Source organism: Terrapene carolina, unplaced genomic scaffold (genome assembly GCF_002925995.2).
Source record: "Terrapene carolina triunguis isolate 2854851 unplaced genomic scaffold, T_m_triunguis-2.0 Scaffold714, whole genome shotgun sequence".
Classification (NCBI taxonomy): Eukaryota; Metazoa; Chordata; order Testudines; family Emydidae; genus Terrapene; species Terrapene triunguis.
The window spans coordinates 16,778,207-16,799,841 of NW_020665065.1; the positions used below are offsets into that span (position 1 = coordinate 16,778,207).

Here is a 21,635-nt window from a genome sequence, read left to right on the forward strand (position 1 = left end):
CTCCCATTCCAGGCAGGCAGGAGGCTGGTTACAATAAGGCAGGAATTCAATACAGCTCCAGCGCCACACAGGAAGCCCTGGCTTGGCTCAGCTGCTGCTCAGCGCTCGGCCAGAGAGTCTGTGGGCTCCCACGTCCTGCCGTCACCCTGCATCCCGGCGGACGGCGGGGAGCAGAGGCTAACGAACCGCAGTGGGGCTGGCTTCCCCTGCTATCGTGGAGGGGATAGGAGAGAGCCAGGTGCTGCAAGCCAGGGCTGAGGGGGGCTGGCAGCCACAGCCTGGCAGGTCAGCGCTCGGCCCGGCAGGGGCCAGCAGGAATCTGCGATGAGCGGCCAGGGCTCAGCACTGGCCTTTGTGAGCCCAAAGCCTGGAAGACGCAGCAGCCTAGGGCCAAAGGGCTCTCAAGGGATAGGGGGGCCCCCTAGGAACTAAGCTCTTTGGGGCAGGGATAGATTGTACAGCACCTTGCACAAGGGTGTCCTAGTCCGGGACTGGGGCTCCTAGATTCCACCGCAATACAAATAATAAACAGCAATAGTCAGCGCTCTGCTCTGCTGCCCGGCCTCCTCGCCAAGTGACAGTCCCGCTTGCGCCAGAGGCCAGGATGGGGAAGCGATGCAGCGGACAGACACCTCTCTGTCCCCAGGAGAGCAGTGCATCAGCGACAGCACCGCTGCCACCAACCCGCCGGCCTCCTCCCCAGAGTCAGCTCAGAGCTCCCCGGAGCTGGAAGATCACAGCAACCCTCTTAGCAAGACGGGGCGAGGTGAACTCTCCTTGGGCTCCAGGGTCAGGCAGGGGTTAATTCCGGGCTCTAGGGCAGGGTGCAGAGGGGGTAGTAGACAACACAGGATCCAGCATGCACTGCAACAAGGCCGGCCAGAGCAAGCCGCATTGCATGCTGGGCGCTGTAGTCTCCCCAGACCACAGGTCCAGCCCTAACCCAGCTTTAAAGGCACAAATCAATCCCCCCTCGCTGACCGGGGAGGAAACATGCACAAAAAAGCGAGCTCGGCAGACGGACCCCAGCAGAGGAAGGCCCCTCGCTGTGCGCTAAGCAGGGCACTGCCCGCCCTAGCCTTGCCAGCGAGGCTCTCGGCGGTACCCATCTGCCTGGCCTTCCCCTGTGCCCACAGCCCTCTCCCCTTTGAGTCCCCAGGCTCGGAAAGTTCTCCTAAGAGACAAAGATGCAGCAAGTTTGCCTCCTGCTTTGCAAGGGCAGAATGCAGGGAGAGCGGCTGGGGCCGAGACCCCTGCAAGAAAGACTGTTCCTCCCCTTCCCAGCCCTCCCAAGCTGCACGCTCAGCAGAACGCGGTCTTTGGCCTCCATCTGAGCCGGCAGACCCAGGCCCTGCCAGACTGGCAGCCTCCCAGCTTTGTTCCTTAATCCAAAGGGCTGGCTGGCCTCCAAACCCGGCAGACATAACACACACAGCCCAGACACGGGGCACCCCCTGGGACCGTGAGCAAAGAGTTCCACCAGGCAGAGCGGCCCGCACGCTGCCAGGAGCCAGCCCCACAAGGCACAGTGAAGGTGCACGCCCGCTGCAGGCAGGGGATGGAGCAGACTCCCCTCCGGCCCCCTGGATTTAGCCCCAGTGCCAGCCTGGGGGCAGGGAGTTACTGGAGGAGTCTCACCCATCGTGCCCTGCCTGTTGCCCAGTGCAGCTCTGCAGATCCAATACCCCGCTGCATCTCTCTCCCAGCGCCTGCAATGGGCACGGAGCCCCACCGCCCGACAGATCAGGGGCAGGCAGCTTTGTCTAGGGGACAGGGTACCGGATTGGGACTCGGAAAACATGGGTCTGATCTCAGCTCTGCCACTAGCCTGCTGGGGGATCTTGGTCAAGTCACTTCCCTTCTCCCCCTATGTCCGTCTGGTCTATTCTGCCTGTAAAAGATTTGGGGACAAGGAGTGAGTGTGAGTGTGTGTGCAAGTGTCCATGTGTGTGAGTGTGTCCGTGTCGGTGTGTGAGTGTGTCCATGTCTGAGTGTACACAGGTGTATGTCCATGTCCATGTATGTGTTTGTCCGTGTGTCCGTGTCCATGTGTGTGTACAGGTGTGTCCATGTCCATGTATGTGTGTGTCCGTGTCCATGTCGGTATGTAAGTGTGTCCTTGTCCATGTGTGTGTACAGGTGTGTCCGTATCCATGTGTGTTTGTGTCCGTGTCGGTGTTGTGAGCGTGTCCATGTCGGTATGTAAGTGTGTCCGTGTCCATGTGTGTGTCCGTGTGTGTACACGTGTGCCCATGTCCATGTATGTGTCAGTCCGTGTGTGTGAGTGCCTATGTACAGACACACACGCCCAGTGCAATGGGGCCCTGATCTTCACGGGTGCTACGGGAAGGTAAATCAGAGGTCAGGCAGGCAGATCCCAGTCACATTAGCATGTAAAATGAAGCCACTTCCGAGTGGATCTGAACCTCGAGCCACACTCTATCCCACACAAACCTCGCAGAGAGGGGGGCCTGCCCCAGCCCCATCAAGTCTAAGGCCTGGTCTCCACTCCCCAGTTAGGTCAACGCGAAGCAGCTTACTAGTGTCCACACTCCAGCCATGCTCCCCCCCCCGGCTCTTGGCTCCCCACCGGGAGCACGGCAGTCAACTGGACTCCAGGCCTGGATCTCCCCACCGGCGGCAAGAAGCCCCGGGCAGCTTTCTCCCGCTCCCAGCTGGTGAGAAGTCCAGGGGGCAGCTGGGCTCCCGGCAGGGAGCTGCGTGGGCTCCCCACACTGCCCCTCTTCAGTGGGGGGAGCGCTGTGGTGAGGACGCGCACCACTGACAGTGTGGCCATCGGCCACCGCAGTAATTGCACAGGTCGACGTAAGATTGTAGCGTAGCCCTTTCCCCCAGCCCGCTGGCTGAGTGCAGGACTGGCTCCTACTCAATATCCCGAGCTCAGAACGACACTAGGACGCGAGCGGCGGCCGCCGGGGCTGGGGGGCATTCTCATTTTCAATAGATACCCACCACCCCGGCTGGCGAGAGGGGTGCAGGGCAGGTGTGGTGCTAGAGGCTCAGGCGGACCACGCAAACCACCCCGTCAGTGGGTGCCCCCATCATGGCTCCTAGCAGCCCCCACTTCCCGCCTTTCCATGCACAGCGGCAGCCTTGAGGAGTTTCCTCCTGCCGGCCCACTGTGTGGAGCAACGTCCCAATGGAGACACTGTCTCCGAGGGGCGATCCCAACAGGGGCCCTGCAGGCACCGGGCATCCCCACTGCATCGCACAGGGCGTTCGCCGCCCGCAAGGGAGGCTGAGCTGGGAAAACCCAGCTCCTTGCCCACCCAGGGTGAACGAGGGTGAACCTCTAAGTACCCACTCTGGGGGCGGGTGGATCAGGCTGGTATTCAGTGCCCATTGCAGCTGGAAGAGAGACCCAGCCTGTGGATGGGTCACTGCTTCCCGAGGGGAGAAACCTAGAGCTGCCTATGCCAAAGGGAGATCCTAATCCTCAACACTCACTTTAACCCCCGGGTGCCCCGAATGGCCTTGACCCCCCAATTCCGACCAATGAGCGCACACAGGGCTCACTTCAACCCGTCTGAAATGCCTTGTTCGCCTGGTATCCTCATTCACCCTCTCTACGGATTTGCCTTCGGGTTCCATTCCTATCCCTGATCCATGAGAACCTGCCCCCGGCCCCGTGTACCTGGGTGGTTCGCCGGTCGCCGTCTGCCGACTGCAGGCTCCGCTCCAGCGCCGTCACCTTGTCCATCAATGCCTTGCGCTCCCGGTCGTTGCGGCGGAGGGTCTCCTCCTGCAGCAGGAGGGCGGTCTGGGCGCCGCTCAGCTTGCCGTCCGCGCTGCGCCTCCCTGGGGCAGAGAACGCAGGCGCAGAGCCCGTGAGGGGGCGTGCGGGCACTTTGCACCCGAAGCCAGCGGCAAATAGGAGGCACAGGGCGCCTGGGTTCTAATCCTGGCTTTGACACTGACACACCGCGAGACCTTGGGGCGAGTTCTTTAAACCCTCTGAGACTCAGTTTCCCCAGCTGTAAAACGAGGCTAGTGCTTGCCTAGCCCAGAGGGTGAGGGAGAGAAAAATCCATTACCAATGAAGATGTGAAGCGCTCACTGTCAGAGCTAAGTTTTGCTACGCAGCTTGAATAAACACTTGTCCCTGAAGGGGTCATCTTCAGCACCCGCGTGGGGGCTGCCTTTTGGAGTCTCAACGTCTAAACCAGGCGATAGCCAACTTCTTCACACAGCCTGCGCCACGTCTCAGAGCACTGGGCTGGGATCCAGGAGAAGTGGGTTCAGTTCCCAGCCCAAAGTGGGAATTTTTTGCAATATTTTTATGAATCCTACGTGTGCCTCAGTTTCGCCCTATACTTTGCACGGTTACCGAGTGGGGGGGAAGGATTATGTCTGCTCTCAGGGAAAACTAAGAGTATGTCTACACTTAAACCACTGCCACTGCTCCACTGTATCGCTTCTGCTTCGGGCAGGTCTGCACTGCAGAATTACTTTGGTATGTTGCTCAGGGGGTGAAAAATCCACACCCTTGAGTGACGTAGTTATTCCGACCCATGCGCTGGGGCAGACAGCGCTATGTCGGCGGGAGAGCTTCACCGCCTCTCGCAGAGGTGGATTAACGATGCAACAGTGGCGCAACTGCACCGATGCAGCCTTTTAAGTGCAGATGTGCCCTTAGACACTATGGACGCTGATGGGAGGGGTTCTCCTGTTGGCGCAGGTAATCCACCTCCCTGAGAGGCAGTAGCTAGGTCGACGGAAAAATTCTTCTGTCCACCTAGCACTGTCTACACCAAGGGTTAGGCTGACAACACACTGTCAACCAGTGGAACTCTTTGCCACAGGATGTAGTGAAGGGCAAGACTCTAACAGGGTTCAAAAAAGAACTAGATAAGTTCATGGAGGATAGGTCCATCAATGGCTATTAGCCAGGATGGGCAGAGATAGTGTCCCTAGCCTCTGTTTGCCAAAGGCTGGGAGTGGGAGTGGACGACAGGGGATGGATCACTTGATGATTGCCCTGTTCTGTTCATTCCCTCTGAAGCACCTGGCATTGGCCACTGTCGGAAGACAGGATACTGGGCTAGATGGACCATTGGTTTGACCCAGTCTGGCCGTTCTTATGTTCTTAGCTATGTTTCTTAGGGGTGTGGATTTTTCACACCCTGAGAGATGTGGCTATGCCAGTGTAAGTTCCCACTTATAAACCAGCCCTAAGAGACAGACATAGCCGTGGGTTTCACCTCCCTGTCTGGATGGGATGAATAGAGTCGTTAAGGAGCTGCCTGAAACTGACCCAGATCAACAATGGGTCCAGAGAGACAACGCAAGCGCCAATGACTCATGAAGTGACACTCAGTAGGCTGGACACTCCGGCCAGCATGGGCCTGCCTGGAGACCGAGCCGTGACCGGGAGAGAATAAAGAGCCGACTTCTGGAAGAGGCTGGGAGCTCTCGGACCAAGGAAGTCAGAGAGAGACAGAACCTGAACATGGAGTTCACTACAGCTTGGCTGGTGAACTGCGGCTTGACTAGAATGGACGATGCTTTAGTGCTAACCTAAGGACTTCCTCTGCTGTGTTCCAGCCGACTAGCCCACTGCAAAGACTGGCTGGGCTGCAGTCGTCCCCAAAGAGCGCACGCGTCCCTCCCAGGAGTCTCTCTCAGTGGGACTCGCTGAGCAGAGCTCACGGCGTGAAGCAAGGAGGGCTGGAGCCCCGTAGCTCAGTCTAGGAGGCGGTGACGGGCACACTGGAGGGGGTCCTCCAAGAGACAAAAGCCGGGGTGTAGCCCAGAGCCTGTGGATTTGTGACAATGTGTCTTGCTCCTCTCATCCCTGGGGGGATAATAATACTGACCGTCTGCCCCCCCCCGCTCTTTGCCTGGGCTATTTAGACTGGAAGCCCTTTGGGGAAGGGGCTGAGTCCCACTCCCTCTGTACAGCTCCTAGCGCGATGGAGCCCTGATCTCAGTCGAGTCCTCTAGTCGCTACATGGAACAATGAGAAGGATCAAGTGGTTTCGAAGCCCCACGTAAAAAAGTTTTTGCCTCGCCTTGTGGTTCCCCCTCAACCAGGGAATTTCTTTCGATGCTAAAATAAACCTTGAGAATGACTCGATCTGTACAGCTGGCTTTAAAAATGGCCCCCTTCCCACTGAACCTCAGAGGAAAGGCTTGAGGGGCACAGACCTGGGGGAGGGGAAAGCATGACACCCACAAAAGGGGAGAGGGCAGGGAATAACCAAGCCCCCCTGAAATGCTGCGCTGTAGGAACAGGGCTCTGGAGCCTGGGCAGAGATCGCTGTCTTCGGAGCTTTCCTAGCCGATGCCACTTAGAGAAAGGAGGAAAATGGATTGTCCCTTTGGGGGGGGAGCAGCCCAGCCCGAGGGCAGCCAAATGCAGAACGCCAGATCCGAGACACAAAACCCCAAGTGTCTGGAAATCCGCAGTTAAGGATTAAACCTCCAGTCGCAAGCGTCGGCAGGGGGCAGCCATACCAAGCGATGCCCAGGCTCTGCTGGGTGCTAGTGGTTCAAACCAAGGGCTGGTATTTCCTAGTGTTCCTTTCATTCAAAGTGATCCCCAAAACGGTATAGAGGGATCCTTTCACCCACCACTGAAATGCAGCCACCTCTGGAGGGGGGGAGGGAGAGGTAATGAGCTGTTTAAAACAGCACAAAGCAGCGATGCACCACAATCTAGTGCTTGATGCAGACGCCACAGGGACACGGTGCAGCTGCATGGGAGAGACGGCGCACACAGGCTTGACTGAGAGGGGACTCTGTGAAAATCTCACCAGCCCTGGCCTGGAGACTCACTAACGACCGCCCCCTACCATGCTGCCCTTGTTCTCGGAGGCGGTCCTTGCATTTCCAACGAGAGAGATGAGCTAGGACCTGCTGCATGGTGCCATGGACGGAGCCTGCGTGCCTGCCAGCTGCGTATAATCTCTGCATGGTAGCCCAGCCCACTGGGATCAGAGCATTAAAGCGCCGAGTTAACAAACAAAAGGTACCACTGCAAAAAATTAAAAATCCTGGAGCACCACTGGTAACGGCACGTAAATTGCCATGAAGACACAGTGCAAGTAGGGGCTTCGAAGAGCAGGGGTCCTCACTCTGCCACTGGCCTGGGGCAAGTCATTTCCCCGCTCTGTGCCTCAGTTTCCCCCTCTTGAATATGGGGCTATTAAGACTAACCTAGGGTAAGGGGTCGTGAGGCAAAATGCATCCATCTGCACACCGATGCTTTGAGAAGGCCCTAGAGATGGGGCAAGCATTGCCCAGAGCCCCCTCTGCACGCCCCCACGCTCAGCCTCACCTTCCTCGCTTTCAGTCACTAGCTTCTGCAGCTGCTGCACTCGGGCGCTGGCGCTGTCCTGCTCTGACTCCAGCTCGGCCAGCTGGCGGGTCACGCTGCCCAGCTGGGCCCGCAGCTCATCCTGGATTCGAGACAGGAGGGGGGCGGTCAGCGGTCGGGAGACCCACCAGTGCCGCTCGCACTTCGGGCAGAGCAGCGGGGGCAGAAGTTAACCCCTTCCTCCCCCCACCGGTACCCGCTCGCGCTGCGTCTCCCGCAGCTCCTGCAGGAAGTCCCGGAGGGCGGCCCGCACCACTTCAGGGTCGATATCCGCCACCAACTGCTCGCTGCGGCCGGGCGAGAGGGCGCGCTCCGGAGACAGAGGGCGCGAGCTGGGGCTGCCCGCCCGTGGGGTGGGGCTGCCGCGCCCGTCCGTGGTGCTGTACGCGTTGTCACCTAGGGGGAGACGGGCACAGGGGAGAGATGGTGGGCCCCGGCTGGGCTCGCCGCAGAGCGGGAGTTAGCTTGATGGGGAATCAACAGGCAGGGAACAATGGGGAATCCAGCGCTAAACCCATTAGGGTTTTCCTAGTCCCCGGCTCTGATCCCACAAGGAGAAGGGGGACACCTACTGGCAGGAAGAGGAGCTGCAGCCTGGCCAGAGAAGACCCTCTCCAGTACAGCAGGGCAGCAAAGGGCCCCTCACCCCACCCTGAAGGGCTCAAGGCAGCGAACAGGGAGGAGCTGAGGGAGAAGCCACCGGACAGGCGTGACGAGCAGCGCAGCCAGGGTCCGGAGAGGCCAACAGTTCTACCCCACCCTCCTCCAGGCCATTCCACCTGGGCATCCCCAAGCGCTTGGCAAGCATCAGTGATTTATCCTCCCAACCCCACTAGGGCACCAGGGGCCTACTGTCCCCATTGCAAAGATGGGGAAACAGGCAAGGGCAGTGACTTGACTAAGGCCCCATGGCAGGGCAGTGGGACGGCCGGGAATAGGACCCAGGAGTCCTGGCTCCAGTCCACCAGATGCCACTCCCACACAGCGGGGCACTGAAGACAACAAAGCCCTCAAGGCTTGGGGAGGAGAGAAAGGGGCCTCCCCGAGGGCTCTCCTGACCCGTTACCTTTGGTAGGGGAGAAGAATCTTTTGGGGGAGCTGCTACGCCCCCTGATGGCTGGGCTGGGGGCCCGGCCGCCCCGGCTGATGCCCATGGTGCGCCTCAGGGCGGAATGCAGGCTCCCGAGCTTGAACTCCACGTCCCGCTTCAAGCCCTCCACTCGAGCCAGCTCGGCCTCCAGGCCGTGGGCGCGGCCCTCGGCGGCGCTCAGCCGGAGGCTCAGCTCCGCCGCCTCGGCCTGCGCGTTCTCCAACTTGATCTCCAGGTTGCGGGCGTTGTCCAGCAGCTTCTTCTCATTGCCGCGGGCCTCCTCCAGGCTGCCCAGGAGGTCCTTCTCCCGCACCCGGAACTCGCCCTCCTGCTCCGACAGCTTCCGCTGCAGGTTGTGGAGCTGGGGAGGCAAGAGCGAGGGCTGAAAGGCATTCTGGGTAGGCAGAGCCAGCCCAGGGAGAGCACAGCCGCCTCCGCGCGCAAGCCACGTCCTCCTGGCCATGTGGCTACTCCAGAAGGACATGGTCTCCACCCCTACGGGCCACTCTCCTCCACTTTACATGCTTCCTCCTTGGCCTTCTTTGCCTGTTCCACCTGGCATGATAATCTCTCGGTAGCTCGAGCTCAGCCAGAAGTTCTGGAGGCAGGAATTACTGGGGAGGTTCTCTGGCCTGGGTTACACCAGGCGTCAGACTACAGCGCCGTAATGGTCCTTTCTGGCCTTAACCTCCATGAGCCTCCGTCAAGTTGCCCTGGAGGGACGCATCTGCTCCACACGCCCAGGCCATGTGGGCAGTACACACCGTGACCAGTCCCTGGCGGCGGCATTGTGATGAGCAAGAGCTGGGTGGCTAACAGGAACGACCAGGCGAGAACTCCTGGGTGGAGGCGGGAGGAGCCCCACGCTCACCTCCTTCCTGGCGGACTCCCTGCTGGCTTCGCTCTCCACGATCTTCTGCTTGAGGCCGAAGGATTCCCGCCGATTCTCCTCCTCCCGCTGCTCGTCCAGTGCCACCCGGGCCTGCAGCTCTGCCACCTCCTTGTTCTTCTTGGTGTTCTCGCTGTCCAGCATCTTGATCTGGGGGCACCAGAAGGGGGACGGGGGAAGCACATGACTGCGCCCCGTGGACAGGGGAGGCGCAACGCAACGGAGGCACCGATGCTGTTCCGGGCCAGCGAGGGGAACGGCAACTCGCCCCAGGGCCGGAGAGGCAGGGTCCTACACACCCACAGCCCCTCCTGAACTACAGATGCTTGGCCCTGTTGCCCCGACTCTGCTACTCCAACAGTGCAGGTTGCATGGCCCCTGAGAGGCCCACACCCGCCTGCCCCTCCAACAGCGATTCGTCAGCGGGGGCTCGGGGACAGCTGGGCAGAGCCTCTCCTTCCCCGACCTCGCTAGCCCCTCGCTCAAAGCCCTGCTTCGCCGCCCGCGCCCCGCCCCACACACACACCTGTCGCCTCAGCTCCTGCAGCTCCCTGCGGGCCTCCAGCCGCGATCGCTCCACCTCCTGCAGGCTGCTCCGCAGGTCGGCGGCTTCCTTGTCCACGGCCGCCCGCGCCTCCTCCAGGATGGACAGCTTCTGCTCCTTCTCCTCGTTGGCCCGCTTCAGGCTGGGGATCAAGGCGGCGTCAGATCCCAGCGGGACGCAGTGACGTAACCCACTCCCCCTTCTCCCCCCGCAATGGTGGCCGCCGGCCGCCCCCCACCCCTCACCTGATGCGGTCGCTCTCCGCTCGCTTGATGGCAACCCGCAGCTCCTGGTTGGATCTCTGCAGGGCCTCCTTTTCCTTGGCCTCGTCGCTCAGGCTGCGCCGCAGGTCCAGGATGTCCTTCCTCTGGATCTCGTGGTCCTCCTGGCTCTCCCGCACCTTCCGGTGGGCCTCGATCACGTCCCGCCGGATGCTGTCCCGGGCATCCTCCACCATGCGCAGCTGGGTCTTCAGCTCCTCCACCTGCGAGGCAGAGGACGGGAGCGGCCGCCCTCAGATCCCTGCGGCCCCAGCGCACATGGGGACTGGGGACTCTGCAGGAGGCGGCCCTGGCATGATCTCCAAGCACCCTCCTCTGTAGAGGGGACGTGCAGCCCCACCTGCTATCTGCAGCGCAACACTGTCAAGCCCCACTGAATAAGATCCATTGAGGGTCAGATCCAAGAGGCCCAACTGCACTGCATGCTGGGATTCGTAGTCTCTGGGCTGCACCTCCACGCGCAGGGGACTCTGCCCCATTTTATGCAAGCTCCTGGCTCCACTTCTGCCCCCGGTGACGCTCTCCTGCCCCCGCTTCCGTCCCCGACTGGAAGGGGGAGGGTGGCGGTGGGGCCCAGCCCTCTATCCCCCTCCCCATGAACGCACTCACCTCGCGGAGGGTGCATTCCCGCTGCCTGGCCAGCTCCTTGACCTGCTCCTGCAGCCCCCGGGCCTCCCGCTCGTGGGCCGCGACGGTTTCTTCCAACTGCACCCGCAAGCTCTTCAGCTCCGAGGTCAGGGCGTTGACGGTGCTCTGCGGGCAAAGAACAGCCCAGCCCTTACTGGCCTGCACCGGCTCCCGCCTCGCTGGGGTCACCTTTACCAGGGTCACCCGGCTGCCAAGGATCCGCTAATCAGTCAGGTTGAGCCCAGTGACGCAGGAGGGGTAGGGAGCCAGATGCCCGTCTCCCCTCCTGGAGCACCGAAGAGAAGCTGATCCCTGTTCACGGCGAATGCCCCCTCCCTGTACCTGGTGGCTGTGTAGTGCATGGGGGGTGGCTGCAGGCCGGGAGTTAGGTCCACTGGCATTGCTGCATGGGGGGTGGCTGCAGGCCGGGAGTTAGGTGCACTGGGATTGCTGCCATTCAGGTTTGAAGTGTCTCAGCAGAGGACCTGAAACAGGTTCTGCAGATACTGATTAAGCATCTATGGAGATGTGTAGGGCAACAAGAAGCAGTGTGGCCTAGTGGACAGAGCACTTTCCTGGGACTCAGAAGACCTGGGTTCTATTCTCAGCTCTACCACTGGCCTGCCCAGTGACCTTGGGAAAGTCACTTCTCTCTGTGCCTCAGTTTCCCCATGTGTAAAATAGCGCTAACGCTGCTTTGCAAAGTGCTCTGAGATTGACTGATGGAAAGCGCTGCCTAGGAGCGAGCCGGGGGTGTTATTTGCTTCCCGAGTTATGCTTCGGTTCAGCCGCAGCAATCATCACCCCCCTCCACAAACACTGCGGTGAAAGTGCTAACCACCAGCAGCACCCGTCTCGGATGCGTGGGTAGATCTCACGCCCTCCCGCTGCCCGCACAGCACCCACACCAACCCGGTCCTGCTCCTGCCGGCTCGTGGCCTCTCGCTTCTGCCGCTCCATCTCCACGGACACGCTGGCGAGGCTGTGCTGGGCGCTGGTCAGCTTCTCCGACAGGAGGGTCTTCTCCGACTCCTTGAGGGACAGGGCCTGCATGGCCGGGAGAGAAATTCAGCGGGCAAGTGGTGCTGGTGCTCTCGGCCCCGTTCCACCCCACGCCGGCTGCTGAGGCTAAGAGTGCTGAGCGCCTGCCAGGATCCGGCCCCAGCTCTCAGCTGGAGTTAATGGGAGCCTCCCCCAGGACGGGGCTGGCAGCAGTGCCAATCCCCCGCGCCCCCTCCCCTACCTGCTGCTTCTCGTTCTCCGCCTGCAGGAGGCTCTCGTCCCGCTCCTGCTGCAGCGCGGTGATCTCCTCGCTCAGCTCCTCCTTCTCCGCCTCGTAACGGGCCAGCAACTCCTCCCGCTCGTGGCCCAGCCGGTGCAGCAGCTCCCCCCGCTCCGACTCCAACTCCAGGCGCACCGTCTCCTGCACGGACCAAGCAGCAGACGCCAGAGCGCTAGGTGAAGGCTCCGAAGCCACGGCTTGGGCGCAAGCCCATCCCCGTTCCCGGAGGGGACGGCAGAGCCAACACCCGGCCCGCTGGAGGCGGGAGTCTAGGGAGGTGCACGTGAGCCCTAATACTGACGCAGCTGATGGTGAGTTCCAGGGCTGGAGGCCTTTGTCTTCAGAGCGGTGGGTCCCAAGGAAACTAACCAGCAAACCAAATTGCCCAGTTGAGTTGATGCCCAAACCCATGCTAACTCCTCCCTAGACCGCCGAGGGAAGGCAGGCTCTGTGGCCCTTTCCAATTCCAGAAAACTGACCACCCTTGCCCCGCCCACTGCCCCACCCCTTCCCTGAGGCCCCGCCCCACCTGAGGCCCCACCCCTGCTCACTCCATTCCCCCTCCCTTCGTTGCTTGCTCTCCCCCACCCTCTCTCACATGCTCATTTTCACTGCAAGGCCCAAACAAGCATATTTCTTGTTTTGACAGATGTGTTATGCTAAGTTCAGGTTTTATTTGTTACAGGACGCTAGAGCTGGGATGGGGGGCGCGAGGGGGTTGGGACGGGAGGGATGCAGGGTCGGGGGATGGGGGGCGCGGGGGTGGGACGGGGAGGGATGCAGGAACGGGGGATGAGGTGCAAGGGGGTGGGACAGGGAGGGATGCAGGGACGGGGGATGGAGGCGTGGGGGGGGTGAGACGGGGAGGGATGCAGGGACGGGGGATGGGGGTGCCTGAGGGCAGGGCAGCACACGGACCCCCACCCCCCACCCCCGGCAGCCCCTAAGGCTAGGAACCGGACATGCCGGCTACTTCCGGCCCTGCTGCAGCACCACAAACTGGAGCCGTCGGGATTCCTTTTTGACCGGGCGTTCCGGCCCAACACCGGACACCTGGTCGCCTAGGCCCACCCCTGGTCCTGCAGTCACCCAGTCCGCTGCTCTTTGCAGTGCAGAGCCCACCTCCTGTTTCACCGGGGGGAGGAGTCTAAGGAGACTGGGGCGGGGCTCTGCTCTAGGGACAAACAAGCAAATTCCTCCTAGGGGCTGGATGGGAGCAGGGCTGGGCGTTCAGCCAAGAGACATCTCCACACGGGGGTTATTTTCCTGCACCAGAGCAGCTGCTCCAGTGCAAACCCCCAGCGCAGATGCGCTGCACTGGGGTAAACCGGGCTGACGTCAGCGGGAGTCGCACGGGGCCTGTTTCGCACTCCCAGGAACTAAACCGCCACCAGCTAGACACGGGAATGGCCAGACCAGATTCTGTGGAAGCTCAACACCCTCCAAAAAAGCTCTCCCGAAGCCCCTAAATCTGACTCCCAGCCCCTGGCTATTCTAGGCCTAGGCTCCTCCCCAGTTCTGCCGGTGCCCCTCAGTCCTGACCCGCAGCCCCCAGCCAGTCCACCCTTGGGCGCCCCCTCAGCTCCGCTGATGCCCTTCAAGCATAGGTGCCCCCCCACCCTGACTCCACCCTTTCCCCGCCCCCGCCCTGCCCCTATTGGACCCCTTCCCCAAATCCCCGCCCCGGCCCCGCCTCTTCCCCGAGCGCGCCGCGTTCCCCCTCCTCCCCCCTCCCTCCCAGCACTCGCCACGCAAATCAGCTGTTTTTCACGGCACAAGCGCTGGGAGCCAGGGGGAAAAAGCGGGAACGCGGTGCGCCCAGGGGAGGAGGCGGAGGCGAGCTGGGGTGGGGGGGGCGGGGCAGGGAGCTGCCGGTGGGTGCTAAGCACCCACCAATTTTCCCCCGTGGGTGTTCCAGCCCCGGAGCACCCATGGAGTCGGCGCCTATGTCTTCAAGCATGACCTGCAGCACCCCACCATTCCTCCACTCGCCGAGCCCCCTCCTGCTACTCCAGTCCCTGCCCGCCCCTCGCCGTAACTGCCCAATCGTCCTGAGTTACGTGACCCAGGCAGTAAAAGATCCAGCGACGCACCCAAGTCACTTCCCTAGCGGCGCCAGCTCAATGCCACTCGCTGGGACAGCTCCTGAATGCATCAGAAATATAAACGAACCAGCCCGTAGCAGTGCGGGCGTTATCCACCCCCTTTCATAGCTGGGAAACAGGCCCAGCTCCGTGGCGTGCCCGAGGGGGCCAGCGGCAGAACCAGGATCCCTGGATTCCAGCCCTGTGCTCAGGAAAACTCACTGCCTCCCCCCCTGAAACCCACAGGAAAGATCTGTGCACTCCCGCTGCAGGGTCAATCCCAAAGGGCCTGAGCCGGCGCCACAGAAGACAAGGAGATGTTGCTATGGACTCCCTGGGATCCCTTCCCCTATCGGACTGAGCCGCTGGGGTACGTAACGTGGCGCAGGTCTGAGTCAGACACGGGGCCTGCCCCGTGCCGTACCTTCTCCCTCTGGAGCCGATCGACATCCTCCTCGTGAGCCGCTTGCTCGTTTCTGAGCGTCACCTGGGCCTCCTGCTCCGCCTGAGCCAACTTCTGAGCCAGTAGCTCCTTATCCCTCTCCAGCCGGGTCACATCCACCTCCCTCTGCTTGCGGACGCTGGCCAGCTCCACTGGGGGTAGAGCAAGGAGGAGCCGATCAACATCCACGGCGTGAAGGGAGATCTGCTAACTACAGCCCTTCCCGAGGTCCGGGAGTCTCGGCAGCATGGAAGGGACGGGGACCCTGACCATCTTGCAGCCCTTACCTAGAGACTTCCAGCCACACAGCGCATTACAAAGGGGGAGGGTGTCGTTCTCCCCAGCAGAAGCAGGACTAGAACTCAGGGCCCCCAGTCCTGTCTCCTACCCACTGGACCAGTCTCCTTCTCCCTCTCAATCCAGCCACCAGAGCCCGGCGAATGGGGGACGGAAGGAAATGGGGGGGTGGGGCAGCCAGGCTCAGGTTACCCTGCAGCATCTCCTTGGCCAGGAGCAGGCTCTGGCTGTCGGCCTCCAGTTGCTCCTTCCGGGCGTCCAGTTGAGCGAGTTGCTGCTGGATGTCAAAGAGGGTGGTCTCCAAGGCCTCCTTCTCCGACCTGGGAAAGAGGGAGCAGAGTGAGTCCTCCCAATCACCAGCCCCTGCCCCTGGTCTCATGCAGAGAGAGAGAGAAAGCCACCGAGGAAGTGATGAGGAAGACCCCCACTCATGGAGCAGGCCCCCGGCGTGCTAGGCGCTGGACAAAGCCGGAACAAAACGGCCTCATGGAGCTGATGATCGAAGACATGAAGCACGTTGCTTTGGGGACTGAACAGGCACGCCGTGGGTCCTGGCACATGGCAGCACGCTGGCCTCTGAGTTGGAGGGCAACCAGCCCTTAAAATCCCCTCCAAGGAGGTGTGGAAAGCCACCCCAATGCACCCTCCTGCCGTGGGCACAGTGGTGCATTTCAGAGCGCCAGGAAGTCGCTCCCTCTGCAAACCTCTGCCCTGAGGTCAGGAAGATCCGGCAGCGAGGCCTCAGGGACCCCCGGAGAGGCCCGCACCGCTAGGCGCTCCCTGCAGATGCGCAGGTGTGGGGTCGTCCGCAGGGCAGCGGCGAAGGTGCCCACTCGATCTCACACCTCCTGGCAGAGCAGGGGGCAGCTGCAGTACGGCCCAGGGGTGAAGGGTTGCCCCGGCACAGATCTGACCCCAGGTCTGGGAAGTGCACGGAGCAGAGAGAGGGCAACGAGGAGACGGGACAGGAAAGGCCGGAGCTGGGGGGAGACACTGACCTGCCCGGGGATTGCGACATGAGAGATTCCACCTGCTCCTACAGACCCAGAGCTGCCATTCGGCACGAAGCGCCGTGCTCCCCCACTCCCTGACCTGACACAACTGTTTGCAAACACTGCTCCCTGGTAACCCTCCCACACACCCACACAGGCAGCTGCCTCAGGGAGAGCTCGCTGTGCACCTGGCCCCCGGAGCTCGCCACGTCTGCATCCAGCGGCTCCAGGAGCCTCTCTCGAACCTCACAGCTGGAGCAGCAAGGATGCAGCCTCCCTGCGGCCCCGCTCACGCCCCTCGGCCTTGCTCCGGGCCCACCTAGCCAAGGGGGGTTGCCGCGGTTTCTGGACTGGTGCCAAGCAGTCGGGCCTCGTCTCCACGTGGCGGTCCCAAAGGCAGGGTGCCCATCGAGGGATCCTCATTCCCAGCACCCGTGGGGAGGGAGAGGACAGGGGCTCCATGCGCCCAGCCGCAGGAGGGACCCCGGCCAGCCCGAACCTTACCGGAGCCCAGCGATCTCCTCCGCCAGCCCCCTGTTCTCCCGCTCCGACGCCGCCAGCTGCACCACCAGGCTGGCCTTCTCCTTCATCAGCCCCTCCTTCTCCCTGGTGGCTCGCAGCAGGGCCTCGCTGTGCCGCTCCTGCTCCCGCCGCGCCTGCCCCAGCTCCTCGCCGGCCGCGTTCCTCTGGCGGGACAGCTGGCGGGGAGGGGAGAACAGGCAGAGCTGAGCCTGGAGGGGAGGCCATGCCCTGGGCACCCAGCCCCCTACCAGAGGGAGCCAGGCTCCAGCCCCTCTTGGAGGGACCCATCTCAGCTGTTGTGTCCACCTGCCTCCCCGGCTCTCAGAGCCTCCCAGCCTGCTCCCCACCCAGGCCCCCACCACCCCCCAGCCTGCTCCCCCAGCACCCCCAACTTGACCCCCAAATCCTAACACCCCCACAACTGCCAGCATCTAGCCATCAGAGCCCCACATGCACCCCCTCCATGCGGCTCCTGCGCCCCACCCCCTTACCTGCCCCAGCTGCTCCTGCAGCTGCACCCTCTCCTTCTGCAGGGCCAGCAGCTCCCGCTCCAGCCTCTCCCGGCTCCGCTCCCCGTCCTGCAGGGAGTGCTGCAGGCCCTGCCGCTCCGCGTCCAGCTCCAGCTTCTCCTGCTCCAGCCGGACCAGCTCGTCGCGGATCGAGGTCTTCTCCTGCTCCATCTCCTGCTTCTCCCCCAGCAGGGCCACCTTCTCCTCCTCCAGCTGCCAGGGGCAAGTGAGGCCGTCACCCGCCTTGGAAACAGGGGCAGCTCCTTGTTCACCCCCTGCCCATCTCCTCCTCCAGGGGCCTCACCCATAACCCCTCGATCCCTCCCCGTGGGAAGGAGCCACAGGCCAGGCCGACCCTCCCTCCGTCTAGGACAGACTGGGCTAGGGCGCTTGTCCCCCACTGAGGCGTCCCTGGAAAAGCAGAGATTCAAGTCTCCCCCCAGGCTGCCTGCCAAGGTCAATGTCCTCAGCCCGGGGCCACCAGGAGGCGCTGGGGCGCTGAGCCCCACCGCCAAGCCCAAGGCGGCACCGACCTGGCTGATGATCCTGTTGAGTTCGATTTTATCCTGGGCCAGCCCCTCGTTCAGGGAGCTCATCTTGGACAGCGAGTCGCGCAGCGAGGCCTCCTCCGCCTTCAGCTTGCTAGTGGTCAGTTCCAGCTCGGCCCGGCCGGCCTCCGCCTGCGAACATGGGGCGGGGGGCAGAGAGATGGAACTTGGGCAGAGGAGTTCTCGCAGAGCACCACAGGGAGCGGAGAGCCGCCCGGCAGGGAAGGACGCGGACAGAAGCCTGGATAAGCCAGGGGTGTGAATCCCGCTAGCCAAGCTGAGGGCTAGGACCCCTCCTCCAGCCCTGGGGCAGCCCCCTACTGTCCCAATGCTGCATGCCTAAAATAAAGCAAACGGGCTGCAAGAAACGCAGCGCCCTCCAGTGGTTACAGCAGGGACGGCGTCCTGGGCGCTATTCCCGGCTCTGCCACTGACTCGCTCGGTGGCCTCAGGCAAGTTCCCTTTGCCCCTCTGCGTCTCAAAGGACCTCCAAGCACCGTCTAAATATGAATCAAGGCTACGACACCTGCGAGGCCGGGACGGGTCCTTCTCCCGCTTTGAAGGAGGAAGCAGAGAAGGTCAGTGGCCTGCCCAAGAGCCCGCAGCAGATCCGTTGTTAGCTAATTATTTGTATTACCATAGGCTCTAGGAGCCCCATGGCCCGGGCCCCCGCTGTGCTCGGCGCTTTGCAAACCCAGAACAAGAAGCTCCCTCCCCCAGATTGCTGACAATCTAAGTGCAAGACAAGAGCGAGCAGGTGGATACAGACAGACGGGGAAGCATCATGAAACAATAAACCAACAGCGGGCAGCGTGACAGGCAACGGAACGCAGGAATCCTGCCTCCTGGTCCTATGCTGTAACCACTAGGCCGTGCTCCCCCTCTAGAACGGGTGCAGCACCTGCCCACCGGATCAGGTAGTTGTGAAGCACAGTTTTGTCTGCAGGCCTCGGATGAGAGGCGCTAGAGAGGGGAGCCTCCTTAGTCAAGATCTCCTGGGGGAGCTGCCTTGAAATCAGAGCTGTGGATTGGAAGTGGCAAAACGAGCGATGCTACCACAGCATTATCCATCCGACGCATTCATAGCAGCCAGCCCAAGAGCTACTCCTGAGCCCCCCTGTAATACCCGCCCCCTCCCCCCAATCCCCTACTGCCTCTCGTGGTGCAAAGCCCTACCTTGGAAAGAGCCTCCGCCACCTCCACCTTCTCATTCTCAGACACCTCCTTCTCCAGGGTGGCTTTGTTCAGAGCCTCCTTAACAAGCATCAGCTCCTTTTTCAGACCGGATTTCTTCACTTCCAGCTGCTCCAACTGTTTGTGGCTGCAGGGCACAGAGAGGCACTCACACACACCCCCATCGAACTGTTCCGGCAGCCAGGGACCTTGAACACCCTTTGTCACTGGCTATCCTCGCAGGAGCACAACAAAGGGCCTCCGAATAGCTTGTGGAGCTAATTAGTCCAATGGGTGGAACTCTCCAGCCTGTCTTATACACGAGGTCAGGCTAGATGATCCACCCTTGGAATCTAGGCAAGGCTTAATTTGGGCTGGGGCTTGCCAAGGCTGAGCCCCGGCACCTCCGGGCCTGGCGGTTCAGAGCCCCCGCACCTCCAGGCCTGGCAGGTCAGAGCCCCCGCGCCTCTTTTTGCCTGAAAACATTCAGGACAGAAGTGAGGTTTTTGGAAATTTTGAAGGAAATGAACAGAGTCATTTCTGAATCTTTATGGCTCTGAAAAAAATGACCATTTTTCTAGGTATAGCTAGAACACACACACAAACACACACTATATATGAGATTATTTGCAGCGTTGTAGCCGTGTTAACCCCAGGATATGGAAAAGACAAGGTGGGTGAGGATATCTTTTATTGGACCAACTTCTGTTGGTGAGGGAGACCAGCTTTCAAGCTCCACAGAGCTCCTCTTCACTACTACTAAACAATCTGTTCCACCTTGTATTTAGCTGGGACGCACCAAGTACCTTTCCCAGATCTGAAGAAAAGCTCCGTGTGGCTCGAAAGCTTGTCTCTTTCGCCACCAGACGTTGGTCCAGTAAGAGAGATGACCTCACCCGCCTTGTCTCTCTGGAGGCGATCAATGAGTGGTTTGCCCTCTTGTGGTGCCTTATACAAGAACGTCTGCTTTTACCAGCCCTGCTCATCGCTCAGTGCCCTCCCTTTGCACCACCTCGCCGCCTGGAGAGTGTTCGGCCCAGGTGTCCGCAGTAAGAGAAGGGAAAACACCACGAACGGGGGTTGTTTTTAGAGCAGCTCAGCTCACGTGACCCATGGAGAAACTCCATCTCCCCTGGAAGCCAGGCAGCCTGGGTCTGAAGGACTCAGCTGGCAGGGAGAGTTGGGCCCCAGGATCAGGGCTGGGATTCTGGGCATGGGCACTAGCAGGGCTTGCCTTGGGGTGCTAAGGGGAGGAAGGCCTGGCACGTCAGAGCACCGGGCTAGGGTGCTGGTCACTGGATGGGGGTGGCTACCGAGGAGCCTCTGTGTCTAGCTTGGTCTTTCCTCCACGCCTGCCCCACACCCCCCCAAGCTGGCCACTCTCCCGACACCAACCCGCGTTCAATCTCCTTCTGCGCCCGCTCCTTGTCCTTCGCGATGTCCTCCTTCTCGTCCTCCAGGTGCTCTCGCTGCCGCTGCAGGTCGCTGTTGGCCAGCTGCAGCCTCTCGCTCTCCTGCCGCAGGGCCTCCACGTGCTGCTGCAGGGCCTGCAGGCTTCGCTCCAGGTTGCTCTTCTCACTGACAGACGGGCACAGACAGACAGATTTCGGGGGGGCGGAACAAAAATCAACCCTCCCCACATTCCAGGGCACTTGCTCTGTGGTGCAGAGCCTCAGAGCGGCTCTGCTCCCAGGATGCCAGCAGGGCAGAAATGCCCGCGTGATGCCCGTTCCGTCGGCCGGGGCAGGCTGGAGCACAGGGGGACGGGACGGGGGGAGCGCCCATGGAAGTACCTGCCCAGCAGGTCAGCCGAGGAGCGGAAGCGGCTGGCATCCCGCACGGCGTCGTCCTTGGCCCGCAAGGAGCGGTCGACGTCATCCTTCAGCTGCAGGATCTTCTGCTCCAGGGAGCGGCGCTCGTGATCTCTCTCCGCCAGCTGCTTCTTCAGGGAGCCCACCAGCTCCTGGATGGCTTCGTACTTGCCGCGGATGTCCTAGCAGAAACCCCAAGGAGTCAGCTCCTCTCCCTCTGCGGCACTGCCCCCCCACCCCGGTTCACCCCTTGCCACCGGGGCTCCCTGCATGGCTGACCACACTCCACGCCCTATGGACAACCATCTCCCATGGGAATCCCACCCTCCCCAGAATCCTGTTCCCTGCAAGGCACGAAAATCTCCCCGGGGTTCCCAGCCCAGCATCTACTCTGTCAGGCTCCTTTATCAGCAGAGCAACCCTGTTCCCTTCCCCCTCCCCTGGTGGGCACCAGCAGCCCCACAGAAATGCAGCCCCAGGATCTATAACCCCACAGATGGCCCCATCCCACGCAGCCTCGCAGAGCTGGGGAGCAGGAGTACGTCTGGGTGCCCAGCCATGAAGGAATCCCATGGCCACGTGCTCTGGGAAGTCCCGTCCCCTCACCTGCACCTGCAGCTGCCTCTTCTGCAAGGCGGAGTGCACCACGGCCAGCGTGGAGTCGGAGAAGGCCGGCGAGAGGCTGCGCCGGGGCGAGGAGCTGCGCCGGGGGGAGGAGCGCCGGAGCGGGGACGGGGTGCGAAGGCTGGAGGAGAGGCCCCGCAGGCTGAATCCCGTGGCGTCGCTGTCCGAAACGTCCGTCGTTCGCTCCGTGCCCATGAGGTGGATGCCGCTGTCGGCGTCGGACAGGACGGCCTGCAGAGGAGAGACAATGGCGAGCCACTGGGTACAGGCACAAGATGGCCAAACCGGTCTCTAGGCTCCCATCGCCACACACACCGCTAGCCGGGGGCTAGGCCACCAGCCTCCAGAGGGCGAAGCAGCCATCACTCAAAGCCCGACAGGAGCAGGGCAACATTGTTCCAACCAATTGTTTTTTTTATCCATAGCTTTTGGGGCCCAGAGCTCCCCACCGGCTTCGGGGTGAATTCAACCACTAGCTTCAGTTGAGAAAGAAAATGTAAAAAGAGTCCGAACGTTTCCTGCCGACCATTTCGAAAAGTTTGGTTTTGCCTTTTTTTGTTTCAACTTCAAAGTTCCGACAG

General features: G+C 61.6%; 1 protein-coding gene across 5 annotated transcripts in view; it reads right to left on the reverse strand.

Annotated features, from left to right (window-relative positions):
• Positions 1–21,281, reverse strand: part of CROCC (ciliary rootlet coiled-coil, rootletin) — a 36,396-nt gene extending 15,115 nt beyond the window's left edge. For 4 of the 5 annotated variants that reach the window (XM_029913539.1, XM_026660045.2, XM_029913538.1 and 1 more), the window contains exons 1-19: positions 21,037–21,281; positions 20,413–20,612; positions 20,015–20,197; positions 18,623–18,767; positions 17,432–17,578; positions 16,881–17,111; positions 16,372–16,565; positions 15,068–15,195; positions 14,561–14,730; positions 12,014–12,193; positions 11,683–11,817; positions 10,753–10,896; positions 10,108–10,346; positions 9,845–10,004; positions 9,301–9,468; positions 8,406–8,790; positions 7,536–7,735; positions 7,301–7,421; positions 3,656–3,819 (exon numbers count right to left, since the gene is read on the reverse strand). In XM_029913539.1, coding sequence (XP_029769399.1) covers positions 3,656–3,819; positions 7,301–7,421; positions 7,536–7,735; positions 8,406–8,790; positions 9,301–9,468; positions 9,845–10,004; positions 10,108–10,346; positions 10,753–10,896; positions 11,683–11,817; positions 12,014–12,193; positions 14,561–14,730; positions 15,068–15,195; positions 16,372–16,565; positions 16,881–17,111; positions 17,432–17,578; positions 18,623–18,767; positions 20,015–20,197; positions 20,413–20,612; positions 21,037–21,249 — 3,507 coding nt within the window. In that variant the 5' untranslated portion in view covers positions 21,250–21,281. Of the gene's footprint in view, positions 1–3,655; positions 3,820–7,300; positions 7,422–7,535; positions 7,736–8,405; positions 8,791–9,300; positions 9,469–9,844; positions 10,005–10,107; positions 10,347–10,752; positions 10,897–11,682; positions 11,818–12,013; positions 12,194–14,560; positions 14,731–15,067; positions 15,196–16,371; positions 16,566–16,880; positions 17,112–17,431; positions 17,579–18,622; positions 18,768–19,425; positions 19,505–20,014; positions 20,198–20,412; positions 20,613–21,036 lie in introns of those variants that run through there. The other variant, XM_026660046.1, reaches the window with a different exon arrangement.
• Positions 21,282–21,635: the final 354 nt, after the last annotated feature.